The sequence below is a fragment of the Bison bison genome, unplaced genomic scaffold, assembly GCF_000754665.1.
Source record: "Bison bison bison isolate TAMUID 2011002044 unplaced genomic scaffold, Bison_UMD1.0 scf7180017864331, whole genome shotgun sequence".
NCBI lineage: Eukaryota > Metazoa > Chordata > Mammalia > Artiodactyla > Bovidae > Bison > Bison bison.
This window is the reverse complement of record NW_011494903.1, coordinates 9,314,831-9,331,772: the sequence shown is the minus strand read 5'-3', so window position 1 is coordinate 9,331,772 and position 16,942 is coordinate 9,314,831. Positions and strand designations below refer to the sequence as shown.

The window sequence follows — 16,942 nt, the reverse complement described above, 5'->3', positions numbered from 1 at the left end:
TTTCCAATGAGTCAACTCTTGGCATGAGGTGGCCAAAGTACTGGAGTTTCAGCTTTAGCATCATTCCTTCCAAAGAAATCCCAGGGCTGATCTCCTTCAGAATGGACTGGTTGGATCTCCTTGCAGTCCAAGGGACTCTCAAGAGTCTTCTCCAACACCACAGTTCAAAAGCATCAATTCTTCGGCACTCAGTCTTCTTCACAGTCCAACTCTCACATCCATACATGACCACTGGAGAAACCATAGCCTTGACTAGATGGACCTTTGTTGGCCAAGTAATGTCTCTGCTTTTGAATATGCTGTCTAGGTTGGTCATAACTTTTCTTCCAAGAAGTAAGCACTGGGTTAAGGAGCTGATAACTCAGCAGTAAATTAAAGATGTTCCTTGCAGTAAGCTGAGCTTCTGTGGAATAAATACACCACTTCAGGGGCTGGAAAGTGAATTGAGTTAAGGGAGATAGAAAGTTATGGGAGGGATATAGTAGGGCTACTAATTTAAATAGAGTTCAGCGAAGTTCTCTCTGATAAGTGGCAGTTGGGTACAGACCTCAGGGAACTGAGATACATGACACAGCTATTTAGGAGAGAATAGTCTAGAGGTAGTAGCAAACACAGAGACCCTGAGTGTAGCTGGGGAACAGTGGCGAATGCCCTGGGAAGAGCCTGTGGGCCTGTGTGGCTAAAGCAGTATGGGAGTTGCAGTGTGAAGTGAGCCAGAGACAGTGTGAAGTAGGACCAGACTCTGTGGGCCTGGAAGCTACACTGAGGACCTTGAATGAGATGGAAGCCACCAGAGGGTGTCAAGGGAAACAGGATCTATCTTGAGTCTTTAAAAGGGAGCCCTCTGGGATCTGGGTGGAAAATAAACTGTAGGGTGTGTACAGATCTGAGAGTTGGATCACAAAGAAGGCTGAGCACTGAATAATTGATGCTTTCAAATTGTGGTGCTGGAGAAGACTCTTGAGAGTCCCTTGGACAGCACGGAGATCAAACCAGTCAATCCTAAAGGAAATCAACACTGAATATTCATTGGAAGGACTGATGCTGAAGCTCCAATACTTTGGCCACCTGATGTGAAGAGCCAACTCATTGGAAAAGATCCCGATGCTGGGAAAGATTGATGGCAAGAGGAGAGGAGGGTGACAGAGAATAAGATGGTTGGATAGCATCACTGACTCAATGGACATGAGTTTGAGCAAACTCAGGGAGATAGTGAAGGACACACCAGGGAAGCCTGGTGTGCTGCAGTTCATGGGGTCACAAAGAGTAGGACACGACTTAGCAACTGAACAACAGCAATGCCGATGGATATCATCTGAGGACCACTGACATACAGGTCACTAACCAGGTCAGAAAACCAGCATCCTAGCCACTGACTGTCACCTCAGTCCTTTCATTTTCTCCTTGGTCACCTGTACCAGGAGGGGTTGGATCAGCTGATGACTGACAAAGGCCCTTTCAGTTCTGCATCATGCCAACAATTTGAGCCCTTGAATGTACTGGGGCTGTGCCTGTCTGCCTTACCAAGATTAGATTCGGGGCACATACTGTGTTTCTCACTTAGGACTCTCCTCTACTCTACTGCCTCACCTTGTTCTTGGTCATTAGAAAGGGTAAGATGGTATAGAGGGGTCAGGTTCCAGCGAGAATTATCTGGGCAGCAGCTATGGTGACAGTTGGTGGATTTCATTTCTCCTTGCTAGTTTTAGTAGATACCACGTCTTACTCGAACCCAGAGTGGCATCTGCTTTAACTTTGAACAGATTGTGGGATGTGAACAAATCAAATAACCCTTCAGGGTTGTCTTGCTTGACCTCTGACAGCTTTAGTTGAGGAGCTGAAGTCAAATGGGATCAGTCAAGGGTCATATTAGGACAGAATCAAATTTCCCAGAAGTTGTGTCCCATGCCCTGAGAGCTGGCATGTGTGGATACAACCTTGGTAGGCCACATCCCGTTCCTAGCTGTTCCTCTCTGCATGGTGTGGTCATTTGCTCTTGGTCTTCCAAGGGAGGTTGTTAAGGGAAGGGCAGGTGCCCATGATGGCTGGAACTCAGTTTTGCATAAAGGGCATGGACTAAATTTTCCTGTGGGCCAATCTGAGGCTTCCTTTCTAGAGCTGGTCTACACAGACAATACTAAATGAGTCCCAGAATAATCAGCTGTATAGTTCAGTCCAAACTTAGAATCTCATCTGTCCAATGTAAAGATAACTGAAGCCAAGCTAAGTGTTGACCTTGAATTGTTTGGGGAGCTCGTTCTATTTGCTAAACAATGATCAACCTGAGGGTAAACCCCCAAAGAACTATAAAAAATCCCTAACTGTTCTAAAATTAAAAACAATTAAAATTTTAATAGTCACTGTAAGTGACCACTAAGTTGTCAAGGGAAAAATACTCTGGATGTTATTTGACAAATTTGGATTTTATTACCGTGAAACTTATGACCAACTCTCAAGACTTTCAATAAATGGCCTGGGAAGAAGCTGAATTTCCTCACTGTGGGAGAGGTCAGGGTGACAGGGTAAATAGGACTGTGGCTCAAACCCTGAGCTCCACTGCAGGCCAATATAAAGGAGGGTAGGAAGTCTAATTACTTATGTACAGGAAAATTCTGCTGTCAGCCTGACGCTCTCACCTTATGTAGAATACTCTCAGGTGAAGTCTCACTTGCTAATTGGCCACCCTGAGGGTTCACACCCCATTTCTTGGCAGAACTGTAATAGCTTAAAGTGTAATGAGGTCTTGGATTACTAGGGCCACCTTGTCTTATAAAATACTCTGCAAAACACTTAGCAGAACACACCATCATAAACACCTCCAAACAGAACAGCATATGGTTTTGGACAGCCAGTATCTTTGGAGATACATCTGTATCTATTTTTCAGTGACATTCATTACTTAGAAGTTGTATAGACTGTCAAGAATAAGCCAGCTTGAGATACGTGTATCCTCTGTAAGCAGTCTCTATTAAGAAGACAAAAAAAAAAAAAAACCCAAATTAGGATGAATAGTAGCTCCATTCTGTTTCCGGCAAAGTAGACCAAAGTCTGGAAAAATCAGAGGGCCTTCAAACCACAACCCAGAGGAGAGCAAACCCAAATACTTGCTCTCTCCAAACCACACTAGAGGATGGAACTTTCCCTTGGGACTCCTTTTCCCAGACATTCATTTTATTTCCGGTGAGAACCAAATCAATAGAGACCCCAATTAAGAACTCTACTGAACTCTGCCACAGTTTAAAATGAAAGAAAACAAATACTTAGGATGTGGCTGACACATATATTCTCTTACTTAGTTAAGGAAAATGACAATATAGACATAGTGAATATCAGCTGATGATATATACATGTTCCCTTTTATTGATTAGCTTCTGTAAGACACCATTGCTAGCCTAAGCAAGCCTAACCCTTTGTGTGGCAGTCCGGGCCCTCCACGCTGTGGCCTCCCTGCTCAAGGTTTACAGCTCACTGTTCCCTTCCATACACATGAGCCATCTCCCCCCAAACCCCTCTGTCCCCTTGATTCCTTTCAGCGTTTGTGCCTTTGTAAATACTTGCAAGGCTGCCTTTCTGCCTAGAGCACTCCCACACCCTGCTGGCTGCTTGTCCAAATCAGAGGCTTCACCAACATGTCTACTAAAGGTCTGCTCTTCTACTGGGTCCTCTGCGAGTCTCCAGCTAGATGTTCCAGCCCGTCTCCTGAATGGTGTGGACACCATCCTAGGTCCTCTCCCAGATTCCAGGCATAGCGATAGTAATAACAAAAGAAGAAAACAACTGACTTCTCTGAAACCCACAAGTACTTTACCTGTGTTAGCTCCCTTAATCTTTTCAGCAGCCTCTTGGCAGAAAGGTACTATCCTGCTTTTTTTTCCAGTTCTGGAGACTGGGGCTCAGAGGTCTAACTAAATCCTTGCCCAAGGTCACAGAGCTAGGAAATGTGAAAGCTGGGATTCAGATGCAGGTGGTCAGATTCCTGCGCCAACAAGATAAATTCCTAGTCCAGTCTCTTGAGCAGACATTGTGTCCGGTTCATCTTTGCCTCTGCTGCAGTATTGAATCCAGCCCCTAGTAATTGCTGGATAAACAATGAATGATTTATTGTATCTATAGGAGATGATGAGTGTTAACTAAACTCATTTCACAATATTTTTGTCAAACCTTTATGCTGGACTCTTGAAACTTACACAGTGAGATACGCCGATTACATCTCAATTTAACTGGAAAACAAAGATAAAGCCCCTCAAAGGATGGATGCATGAACACAAGTGGGATAAACTAGCTCTTCTTTGGTTCTCGGCTCCCGTGACCTGTGAAGCAGGCCCTCTGCTCTCCTGTGCATTCAAGGAGCCCACACGGAAGCACATTCACTGAATCCTGGCCCTGGAACAGGTTTTCCTTTGTAATGTTTGTCCAGTGATAACATGAACCCATGACAAGTCTCGGAACGTGCTACACCTCTGCTTCTTACTCTGCATTTAAAAAAAAACAAAACAAAACTCTAGGATAAGCATACTGCTTTCAGGATTAGCCTTAGCCTTTTTTTTTTTTTTTTCTTTAACATATTCCCCAAAAAAGGTCATTTGTTTCTTTTTCTTTTCATTTTTAAATGGAGAAATGTTAAGAATTTAGGAATGCAGACACAGATGAAATTACAATGTCTTTCTAAATGCCAACAAAAATGCTCCGAGTCTGATGAGATTCCCTGTGGCATGAGTTTGTTTAAAAAATCCTGTCAATTCATTTTCTTGTTTTTGTTGGCGGACAGAGGTATTTTAAATAACCAACTGGAGCTCCTTGCATCTCATCTCCTAGGTATTGCTGGGCAGGTCTCCATAGATGCCAACGGAGACCGGTATGGGGATTTCTCAGTGATCGCCATGACTGACACAGAAGCGGGTACCCAGGAGGTAAGCAGATGGGACCTCCACCCCAGCCTCCTCTGCTTGTTGAGATTCCAAGGAATGTATTTGTCCTGGTATCCAAACAGCTGCCCCCAAAGCAGCTTCCAAATAAAAATGAGCTGAACACTGGGAGTTTCCAAGTGAGGGGATTTCCTTCTGGCTGAGGGTATCAGGGAAGGCTTTAGGAAGTGGTTCCTTGTTTATCCTAAGTGGAGACATCCTACCTTTCAGGTGGCCGAGAATCACACCTCAGCCCTAAGATGCAGGACAGTGTCATTGAATGAGAGACTTAAAGTGAATTTGTGTATTTATTTCCTCCCTTAAAATTTGAAAAAAAATTTTTTTTGTCAGGGAGTAGTTACAAACTGGACCGTGCATTAGTAGTTTCAGGATAGCATCACTAGAAAGAAAAGGGTGCCCTGGACATAGAGATGAGTCTCTGACACTTACTGGGGTATGAGCTCTCTGCCTCAGCTTCCTCGGCTGTAACAAGGAGATTGTCATATCTCCCTTGCTGACCTCACATGGTGGTCATGAGCACCAGATGAAATGGAATCTGAAGAAGTATTATATAAATTTTGCATGATAAATATATAAAGAGGATGTGAATCCACCGTGTTTGAGGTCAGATGATGCAGTTCCTTCTTTAATTCTCTGATGGCTCTCACCCAGGATTGATGACTGCTGTCACACTTCCTGTGACCTGGCATGAAGGACTTGCTGTTCTTCTCTTTGTCCACATGGACCTGGCCTCTATGGGAGGGGCCAGGCCACCAGGATCTGTACTGGCTACCTTCGCTGTAAGATTTTTTTACCCTCGATGATCTGAGTCTCATGTATATTCCAGTCTCTCCTCTATAGAAGGCGGCTAGTAATAGAGAGGGTCATGGTAAGGACTCAGGTGTGAATGTGTGTAAAGTACTTGGTACATGCTCAGTACATGCCAGTGACTGTTGGAGTTTGGTGATTATCTAGAATTCTTTTCATTCCAACATGAGAGCCTGTGGGGCCTCTTTCAGGAGAGAGAAGGCAGGGGGTGTCACCGTCCCCCGGGTGCAGGGTGCTGCTGTCCAGACAGTAGGGAGGTGGATCCTGAGAACCTGGGTGCGAAGGTAGTGCTAGATCAGGGATCGGTAGCTGATGAAACAGTTGTTTAAACCAGAAGCTGAGGGTAACACTTGAACTGAGCCATAAAAGAATACTGATTTTTCAGAGGCCACAGGAACTAACTGAAAAGAGTTCAACTTGGATGTGGGGTGCAAATAGGATGTGTTCAACAGAGAGGAGAAGGTAACCCTCAAAGTCAAGATGGAGAAGAGCCTTCGAACCAGAGGAAGGTGCAGCGGAAGGTTCCTAAAGAGGCTCTTTGATGCTTGAATTCTGTGTCAGGCTTCACTGACCCGGGAATAAGATGGGTCATGAACTCCCTCTTCTTGGAACAAACTGGGGCCTGACAGATGGCTGACCTGCAGGCAGGAGGGGCACCACTCTCTCCCAGGAGCAAGGGGAAAGCCATACCTTCCGAGGTTACTGCTTTCTGCATAACCACCTTCCCCACCATGGGAAGCCTGTGCTTTCTAAATTATGCTCACTTTACAAGCACTGTTGGTACTTTGATTTACAAAGATTTCAGAAACACACTATTGTAGTCAGCCTGGAGGGTCTGGGGGCCTACTCTGGGCCTCCTTTGCAGAGAACTTCGACCTTTCAGTTTGTGCATTTTTTTTCTTTTATATAGGTTATTGGTGATTACTTTGGAAAAGAAGGTCGTTTTGAAATGCGGCCGAATGTCAAATATCCTTGGGGACCTTTAAAACTGAGAATAGATGAAACCAGAATGGTGGAGCACACGAACAGCTCTCCTTGCAAAGCATGTAAGTTTAGAGACTTAATTCGCTCTGTTTCATCGTCTGCAGTATCCATATAACACAGGGGTCATTCAGGAGCTCCTGTTCTGAAAAAACAGATTTCTGTCTCTGATGTGGTAAAATCCACGGCAACAGTTCACAAACTGGCATCCACCTTCATTACAGGCTTCTAGGTCCTTTTTCCCTTCTATCCTTCTCTAAGATGGTAGAAGGTGTCTTCCTATCTTTGCATCTCTTACCATAGTCTGTTATTATTTGAGGTTTTATACTTTTAGGGAAAATTAAAATATCAAATACTAAATGTCACTCACTATTCATCTATTGTTTCAAAGTTTATTTATTCTCTTACCCACCCAGAACCAAACAATGTTCCTTAGACACCTAAAAATTTACAATTAGCAAATAAATGTAAAATATGTAGCCTTGTCATACATGTGGAAGCAAGTGGAGGTTCTTATAAGAAGCTTACAAACGGGAAAGTGGTTGACATCATTGCTTTAGAAAGACCCTTTGATAAGCAAAGTGGGAGAATTAAGTGAGTATCGATCTTTCAGGGAACTGGTTCACTTTAATATCTGGTGGCTCAGACAGTAAAGAATCTGCCTGCGATGAGGGAGACCTGGGTTCAATCCCTGGGTCAGGAAGATCCCTTGGAGGGGCATGGTAATCCACTCCAGTATTCTTGCCTGTTGAATCCCCATGGACAGAAGAGCCTGGCAGACTACAGTCCATGAGGTCACAAAGAGTTGGACACGACTGAGCGACTTTCACTCACTCACTCACTCACTCACTCATGTGTGCTCCTTATGTTTTGGGAACAGTCTTCAAACTGTGATGCATCTGTGTATGTGCAATAAGTGGAAAGGCATAAATGTGTTAAGAACACAGTCTCTGGAGTTACTGGGCCCGGATTTGAAATCCCATCGTGGTCACTTACTGTGACCTCAGGATCATTTCTTCATTTCTTTAAGCCTCAGTTTTCTCAGAAGTAAAATGAAAGAAATGTACCCAACTCTCAGGAATGCTTTGAGGATTAAATACAAGAATGTGTTAAAGACTGTGTCCTAAACTCCTTCTACACAAGCTAGCTATTTATCATTTTTACGTAATATCTGGGACACTACAGAACTTGATTGTTTCAAATTGTTACATTTTCACAAAGCTTTATAAGACATTTTGACGTGAAACTCTGGCTCTGGTGAGAGAACATCTAAAAACAGAACATTAACCCAATAGATTTTTCACCAAATCTCCCAGCACTTGGAAGTGTCATCATCCATCTGTGAAAATGAGGGGAGCCGGCTCAGTCCCGTGGTGCAGGTGGTTGTCCTCTCTGACTGGAAACTCAAAAGAATGTGCATAGATCTGAAAACTTCAGTTTCCAGTTGTCCTCAAATCCTTCTCGAACCTGCTCTGTTCCCATTGTGCTCACTGTTTTTGTAACAGTTTGTTCATCTAGTATTTTCTTAAGTGCTTTTAAGCTTTGTACTTGGTGAACAACAACAACAAAAAAGACCCACACGAAATCACCAGCACCACCACCATGACCACCACTACCACTGCCATCACCACCACCACCACCATGACCACCACCACCACCACCACGACCACCATCACCACCACCACCATGACCACCACTGCCACCATCACCATGACCACGACGACCACCACCACGACCACGAGTACCACCACCACATGACCACCACCGCTACCATCACCATGACCGTGACCACCACTGCTACCATCACCATGACCATAACCATGACCACCACCACCACCATGCCATCACTGTCACCACCAGCACGACCACGACCACCACCAACCACCATAACCACGACTATACCACTGCAACTACCATCACCACCACCACCACCACCAATATGACCACCGCCACCACAACAACAATGAACAGAATTGTCTAGAAAAAGTTTCTTAAAAAGAAAGGAAAATTGGAAAATTTGCCTCAAATGGTAAACCGCGAAATATCTTCTAATGAATGAAAATTTTCAGAGAATGAAAAGTCAGAGTGAGGCATTTCTAGCTGTTTTTCAAAATGAACTCAGATTATCTATGTTTCTTTTTCAAGCAGGTGGCCTAGAAGAATCAGCGGTGACAGGAATTGTTGTGGGGGCCTTACTAGGAGCTGGTTTGCTAATGGCCTTCTACTTCTTCAGGTTAGGACTGCTTTATAAAGTTTAAAAATTTACTCTCCTTAATTGCCTTTGTCATTTGCCTTTGCACGATCCTCCTTGTGACTTGTCCATATCTTGTGCTCACCCAGAAAGCAAGGTAGTGGAAACAGCTAAACCTTCCGTTGGTGTGACTCTGGTTTGGTGGTCAGGGGGTTAGCATACGAGGCAATGGATCAGGGTTTCTACTGTAGCCCACTGTGGGCCACAAAACCATTGCAATCTTTTGCTCACAAATATTCTGACCTGAATTCCTCCCACCCACCACATGCATAAGTGGAGACAGAATCTAGACAAAGGGAAAATCAACTTCCCCAGTCTCAGGCTTCCTCCAATTCAGAAATAGGTGGTGAGTTCACTTTCTGTAGAGAAGGAAGTGACTCTGAGCAGTCCACACTCTCAGGAGGTCTGTGCTCAGTCTTTGAGAGCCCATATGCTTCGTGCCCCCTGTGGTTAAGCCCTGAGTCTTATAAACTTGTAATATTTATGTGTGTTCAAGATACTGATAGTTTCACCTCTTGAGGGCTGTCCATTCCTTTGTAATCTTTGGGGGTTGAGTTTGAGGCTTATTAAGTCATTGGACCATGATTTTTTCATTTCTGCATGGTAATGTAACTCTGGGTGTGTATGACTCTTTGTGGGAACAATTGCATTCCTGTATACTTCATCTGATCTTTATCTAGGGCATATCCTGGGAGCTGGGGGGAGAAATGTGGCAGAACAGACAGGACTTAACCCGTGAGGCACTCAGGGAAGAACGGGAAGGCTTGTTCTATGGTGTTGGGGAAGCAGGCCAATTTTCCTCCTTGAATAAGGGCAGTGCGCCTTGGGGCATCCCACTTTAATCTCTGACCAGGGCTTCAGAGTCTGTCACTTCTCATTTATCAACCCAAACCCAGACGTCCCTCGAGGGCATTCTTTGTAAGAGAAACCATAGTATTTTGTAGCCAAGTAAGGTTTTATTACTACATTCACTTTCCCTCTACCCAGGAAGAAATACAGAATAACCATTGAGAGGCGAAACCAGCAAGAAGAAAGCAACGTTGGAAAACATCGGGAGTTACGGGAAGATTCCATCAGATCCCACTTTTCGGTGGCTTAAAAGGAAGTCTGTTCTTTTGGCTTGAGATTCTTTAAGGAGATAGATGGGATGAAAGACATCAATGGAATAGAAGGGGCGCTCTTGAAAAACTCATTCTTTTAAGCAGTTAGTCATTTTGTTATAAAATTTCTTTAGAAGCTCAGGAACTATTATTAATCACCATATGCCCGCTGGCCTCTCATCTCATGACAAACAAACACAAGAATATAACATCACTGCTAAATGTCGATTCTGTTTCAAGGGCATATGATTAGATTTATGTTCTGAAAGTCTGAGGTCTCCATATCTTGGTGGCGTTTGGGGGCATTTTACACAAGGCTATAAAATGTGTTTTACTTAAGTGAGATGTTTTATAGCTAGAATAAAATCATTTTTACATGTAGGATATTATTGAAAAGGATTTAACCCCAAGAAGAAGAAAATGTAATGGAAAACCTCAAGGTTGAAAATGCAGCATTCCTCTCTCTAGAGCTGGTGGAGGGATCTGAGGTCAAGGACTGTTCTATCTGATATATGCATTCACATCCTGACTTTATGTTTGAAAAAGAATTCCCCCCACCTCTTTCAGTGTCTTGTAAGAGCTACTTTGGAAAGTTGTAATTATGAATGAGATAAGAGGATTTATGCAGAAAAAGCAAATCTAAACTATTTCACTTTTTAAAATATAAAAAACCCTATTTCACACTAACATTTTATTTTTAAGTATTTTAATCTTATATTTTCCTATTAGAAAATGTGTCTATTTTTTCATTTTGAAGATTAAATTTCACTTACATTTTAAAAACATGGGTAATGTGTACAGCAAACCAATAATGATGAAAGGTCCTCTCTTTTTTTCTCCCTGTTTCCCTCTTCCCTGTGGCCATAGCCCAATACGAATTGCTGCTTTAACTACAGAGATCTAGAAATGTGTTCGGATTGTAGACTCTACAGGAATACATCAGTTTACCTGTTTTAAATGCAAGCTATTTTAGAGATAGTCTCCTTCCAGTTCTGGCCAACTGATGAGTATCAGGATCAAGGGTGAAATTTATTAGAATTAAGTCAGGTTTTATAAAGGGAGGCAACCTTTTTTTCTCAAGAAGAACTTTATAGAGAGTTAGAACTTGGCAGTACGCATAGAAATGATAATTTAATAAATGACATTTTACCAAAATTGACGATTATGATTTTGGTTAAAAGAGGGAATCTAAGCAGCTACTATGTTCCCTTTTAGTAAACACCGCAGAACTTTGCAGTCATCCACTAATAACTTGTGTAACAGGGGTTGGGTACGGATATCAGGAATTGGTCAAGGTTGAATAATTATTTGCCGAATCTCAACTTTGCACCAAGTACTCTGTGTGTAGGTAGGTTTAAGCTTAGGTTGCCACTTTCATGTATAATTTGTGGAGAAAACAGACAGTGGGGGAAGAATGGGAAGTTGCCAGATCGGTGTACTATCTTATAATGATATCATGAAGGTGCTTCCTCAATAATGTTTGGAGCATCTGGAAAATAGTGTTAAAGATGATCTTAATGTCTATAAAAGACCATCTACAAGAGGAAAATAGGACAGCTTAAGAAAACAGGGGGGTAGAAATTGGAGCCATTCCTAGGTAGTGATGAAAGCTGTGGTTTACACTGGTAATGGAGGTGGAAGTGGGGCATGTGCGAGCTGCGCGTCCTGGAAGTTGGCCTGAGCTTGCTTCCCCGGGGGCATCTGTCTCTTCTATTTCAGCCAGTCAGAGTGAATGGATTATTTCCATGTAAGGCACATTTCCCCTATACTGTTTAAAAATGGAATGCATGAAGCTGGAGAGCACGATAAAAGGATGAACTCTGATCAACTGAAAGAGCTATGTTGTAGCTCTCCATGCTGAGTGCAGTGGAAAGAGTGCTGGAATCAAAACAGGAGGGAAAAAGAAGGCAAGAGAGGCCAGCTCCAGAAATTCTAACATAGAAAGAGAGCTTGGGAAGTGAAATCCAGGAAAGCAAAGTGTGTAGCATCTCAGGACTGCTCAACATGAAAACAGAATGGAAGGGTTGCATCTGTCTTATTTTTGTGAACTGAGAGTTTATTTCTCTCTATTTTTATTTTTCAGTGGTATTTTCCATGTATTTTAGAAGTACTCATTTTCTATTATCTTGTGTTTGTAAAAAAACATTTAAATTTGAGCCTGTGTACTTATTACAGGGAAAAAACTCTCTACCTGGTTGCAGTCTTTGGGTGGAAACATTTCTAACCTTTCTAGAATTTTTATAGGGGTGATTAACTCTAATTTTTAAAAAAAAATTTTTAAATTATGAAAGCATGATAACACATTTATAGGTGACTTGGAAAATATAGAACAAAGTTACATGTAGTTCCACTATATATTATAATTATTTTTTATGTAGATAAATTAAGATTCTTAGTTGGAGTTTCAATATCAAATTCTCAAAAATTAATAGAATGAATATACAGAGAAGTAGGTGGATATAGTAGACCTGAAAAGCACTATGAACCAATTTTACATAATTAAGATTTATACAATTTTCACACAACAGTAGGATACAAATTCTATTCAAGTTCCCATAGACTATGTACTAGGAGACATTGGAACACAGCCAGGGACATAAGACCAGGTGCAAAAATTTGATGGTCTAGAGATATTGAAATCATGCAGAATATGTTCTCTTGTTACTGTGGAATTACGTTAGAGATCAATATCAAAAGATATTTGAATATAACAACTCTAGTATTTTTAAAGCAGATCTCTTTTATTTCTATTTCAGGTAGAAGAATAGTAGTAAACTTAATATTATGATTCCCACATAAAATCTTAAAAGTTTTAAAGGATAATTTAGTCTTTTAAAAATGGTAGAGCCAATCATGAGATGATATGTGGATGCCATTCTCTTCCAATCTTAAAGCAGTTCTACAGTTCTTGAGGTTGATTGCTTATTTACACATCTGTTGTCTATCCTTTCTTCCTTGAAATTGTCATGAAAAGTTGGAAAACCTTTGCTAAAGCTGTAGGTGTTTGGCTCAAGGTTACCCTGGTTTAAGACTTCTGGAGATTTACAACTCAGGATTTAATTTTCTAACTGCTAACATCTTTGACAACTAGTCACTCACATCTAGGCACTCACAACTACTCACTAACATCTTTGACAACTAGTCACTTTGCCAGTAGCCACATATCATATAGTAAGATAAACAAGACTGTAGTTGTTGGATCATTTTATAAATTATTACCCTGAAATCCAGGGTGTTCATATTCCAAAAGGGGATACTTTATCAGTATTTTTTCATCAGGTCTAACATAAGTTGTCACCGATACAGGTCAAAATGAGTATATACTTTTAGTGTATTGACTCTTGGTATTGGAAATAAGTCTAGGTTTTTATGGTCATCATCATTATTTTAGATTTTTTTCTTTGCTGGACTCAGAAATAAAAGCTTTCTCTAAATGATCACTTCTATCCAGGAAGAACTTCCTGTATAGAGTGTATATCTGCCCCCACAGGTTCCCCGAGGAAATCCATGTAAACACTCATTTCTCAGAAGAACCATCAGCTTTTCCTTTCCACAGACATAGTTCTGCAGGCTTTAAAATGGTTCTTGACTCTTCAGGGAGGAGAGAAACATATGGAAAATTGATGCCTTCTTTTCTCCTCTTCCTTAAATTCAAAGACTTATTTTGGAATGTTAGTCACGTCTCCCTACTCACAGGATCCTGGGATCACTCATTAATTCAAAGCTCCTGTGCCTTTTGTGCCCATAACTGGCCACTTCCCTTCTGGTTGCTGCTGATTTTGGGAATGTGATATTTGTCCTTGACCATGGAATTAAGGCCATTGTATAGACCTTAAACAGATAGAGACCGGAATTCAGAGTAGGTCCAGTGGCCTTACCACCTTCTTGTGAGTGAGCATGAAGTGTCTTTTTGTGAAAGCTCTTTGGGAGACCAAATAGAATATTATGCCACTGGTATTCAGGGAGTGTCTGTAAACAGAAAGGAATACCTACCTATACTTTTTGGGACACAAAGCATTCAGATCCTGAGTGGATGCAGTCATAAGGCCAAACACCAACGAAAATCAAGTCCTTTTCATGGGTTTTGTTTAGTTATGCCCTGTGGTTCAGTGCTTCATGAAAAAGCTGAGGGTGAGCTGAATTTCCTCCTTAGTGAAAAAATAGGAAACTAATAACATGGAATATGTTTTGGGAGCAGTGTGAAAGCACAGGGCAAGATGGTGCTGTTCAGAGGAACTTGTTTCTTTTTCAGTGCATCTTTAGAACCACCTATAATTCCAAATCACCTATAGGTTCACCTGTAGAACCACTTGTAATTCAGCTCCTCTCTCACAAGAAGAGTCAGGATCAAGCTCTTCCAAAAGAAATGGAAGAGGCCAGTGTTGCCAGCTGCCGCCATATTTACCACCCCTCTCCCCTCCGCCATCCACTGTCCATCATGGCTCCAAAGATAGCAGCTTCATGCCATGCAGGTAGCAGCCTGTGAGTAGGACCTCCATACTTTTTCAAAGGGCAGAAAGAAGACAATGTGCCAGCTGTAAGAATGTGGCTGACTTTTGATCAGAACCCTTACCTAACTTGACCACGTGCTCCTGGGGCAGTTCAAGCCTCTGATGTGCATGTACTCCAATAAAACTGGCTTCAGTTTTCAGCGTGGAGCTCTCGCAAATGTCTCTTGCAGGTGTGCCCCCATAGCTAGACCCTAGGATTAAAATGACTTTCAAGAGGTGCCGGATTGGAGTTTGTTCAGATTTCTCATTAACCACTAATGTTCATTCATACCAAAGCAATTTTAAACCAGCTGATGCTGTTAATGTTCATATTTTAAGCTACTTCAAACACAGTAAAAAGGTTTCAATGGGAGCCAAGGCTCAGAAGTAAAAATCCATATGTTATAATAGCTCTTTGATGTACTAGGCGGTGATTCCCAGGGGACATATTTGAACAAGCAGAATTAAGAGTTAGCAAAAAGTGCTGCATTGCTTTGAGTCACATGTTTAAAGACCTAAATTTCTATGTGCAAGGAATAAAGGGCCCATTCACCAGCGTAAGTCACAACATAGGCTACTGAAGTGGTTTTTATTTGCTGGGAGAACAAAGCTGTCATAGCACATAATACCAAGGCAGAGAAGGTTGAGAAACAGGCACATTTGGATTTTGAGACACGATGTCCTATTTATTATTCAATGTCAAGATCTTAAAGTGTGTAGCGTGGTGTGCCTTACAAAACAGCAATGAGGTGCCCTTACCGCCCTGGAGATGCTGTGAGTGTGCAGATCTTTCCGCTGGATCCTGGGAATCTGAGCATTGTTCCCTGTGCATGGTGAATAATCGAATCCAAGGGACACAGAACAGACATGTGGGCAATTACTTCTGCAGCCCTTGTCTTCCGGGCCATATTATCATCAGTAATTTACATATTGGACTACCGAACATTATACACTTACCATGAGTCTGGTAGAAAAACGAAAGTAAAAAACTGACAGCTACATACAGTTTATTATTCTAATGTAAGTAGAACTATCTGCATATAATGTGATTTAATTTATTGTTGTTTTGTGTAGAAAATGAAAATTAATGACTGTGGATATAACCCCTGTTTTGTATAATGTATTTTCTTTCTGGTGCAAATTGGTCATTGAAGATATCTCCATTTGGTGTTTGGATATAAATGTGTATGTGTTCTTATAAATGTTTCTGTTAAGCAAGAATGCCACATGCTCACAGGATAACAATGTGTTCTCATTAAAAAATACATCCCACTGAAACCTTTTCCTGTTTATAATTTAACCAATATACACTGCAAATATTCATATTCTCTGAGGACTTCCTGTTCTCCTAGGACCAGTTTAGAGAAAGTGGAAGTGTTAGTTGCTCAGTCGTGTCCGACTCTTTGCGACCCTGTGGACTGTAGCCTGCCAGACTTCTCTGTCCATGGGATTCTCCAGGCCAGAATACTGGAGTGGGTTGCCATGCCCTCCTCCAGGGCATCTTCCTGACCCAGGGATCGAACCCTGGTCCCCTACATTGCATGTGGATTGTTTACTGTCTGATTTACCAGGGAAGCCACAGTTTAAGTACAAGAATGTTCAGCAGATGTGATGAATTGGGCTCTCTCAGGGATACCCATGAAAGAACTCAAGAATTTCTTTCCAGAAAAGGGAAATTTGCAGAAATAAGAGGATATATTATTAGAATGAGGAGTAAACCCTGAATTGTCAGGTAAGGGAAGAAATCTTTGTGAATGATATTTTAAGTCTTTGCAGCTTGAGAACAACGCATAGCTATGTGTTGGCCCCGTTGACTCGTATTATTGTGTCCCTTGCCCACTTTGACAAGGTCCTAAGTCAGTTCTGTCCCTCTAAAATGCTTCTCAGGCTCTAGTGTCCTGGACAAGTCAACAGCCTCAAGCATCTGCAGGCACCTCTGGTTTGTAAAAAGTTGCTTCACTCTCTGGGAAGTTAGTCATGATTTACATTAAGCCCAAGAAATACACAGTGATTCTAGGGCTGGATCAGTATGCCCCAGGTCCTGCTTCTGCTGCTGCCGCCACTGCCAGTGAGGTCCCCTGGCAGTGCCATCGATGTCGCTCACACTGGGTACCAGAGTTTGAGAAGATTCTGCAGCAGGTGGGGGTGTGGGAATGGGAGGCTGGGATGTGGGTGGGTGTTGCAGGAATGAAGGGTGAGGCCAGGAAACCTCCAGGAAACACAGGTTGTCTCAGTCCATTCAGGCTGCTGTAACAGAATACTATGCACTGGGGCTTACACGACAGAAACGTATGTCTCATTGTTCTGGCCCGTTTGGTTCCTGGTAAGGGCTGTCCTCCTGCTTTATAGATGGCTTCCTTCTTCTTGTGTCCTTACATGGCCTCTCGT

The 16,942-nt window shown here is 42.1% G+C and overlaps 1 protein-coding gene across 2 annotated transcripts in view; it reads left to right on the top strand.

Annotated features, from left to right (window-relative positions):
* NPR3 (natriuretic peptide receptor 3) overlaps window positions 1–12,367 on the top strand; it is a 77,664-nt gene extending 65,297 nt beyond the window's left edge. The window contains exons 6-9 of one of the 2 annotated variants that reach the window (XM_010853835.1): window positions 4,816–4,910; window positions 6,643–6,778; window positions 8,862–8,946; window positions 9,952–12,367. In XM_010853835.1, coding sequence (XP_010852137.1) covers window positions 4,816–4,910; window positions 6,643–6,778; window positions 8,862–8,946; window positions 9,952–10,063 — 428 coding nt within the window. In that variant the 3' untranslated portion in view covers window positions 10,064–12,367. Of the gene's footprint in view, window positions 1–4,815; window positions 4,911–6,642; window positions 6,779–8,858; window positions 8,947–9,951 lie in introns of both variants that reach the window. The other variant, XM_010853834.1, reaches the window with a different exon arrangement.
* The last annotated feature ends 4,575 nt before the right edge of the window (window positions 12,368–16,942 follow it).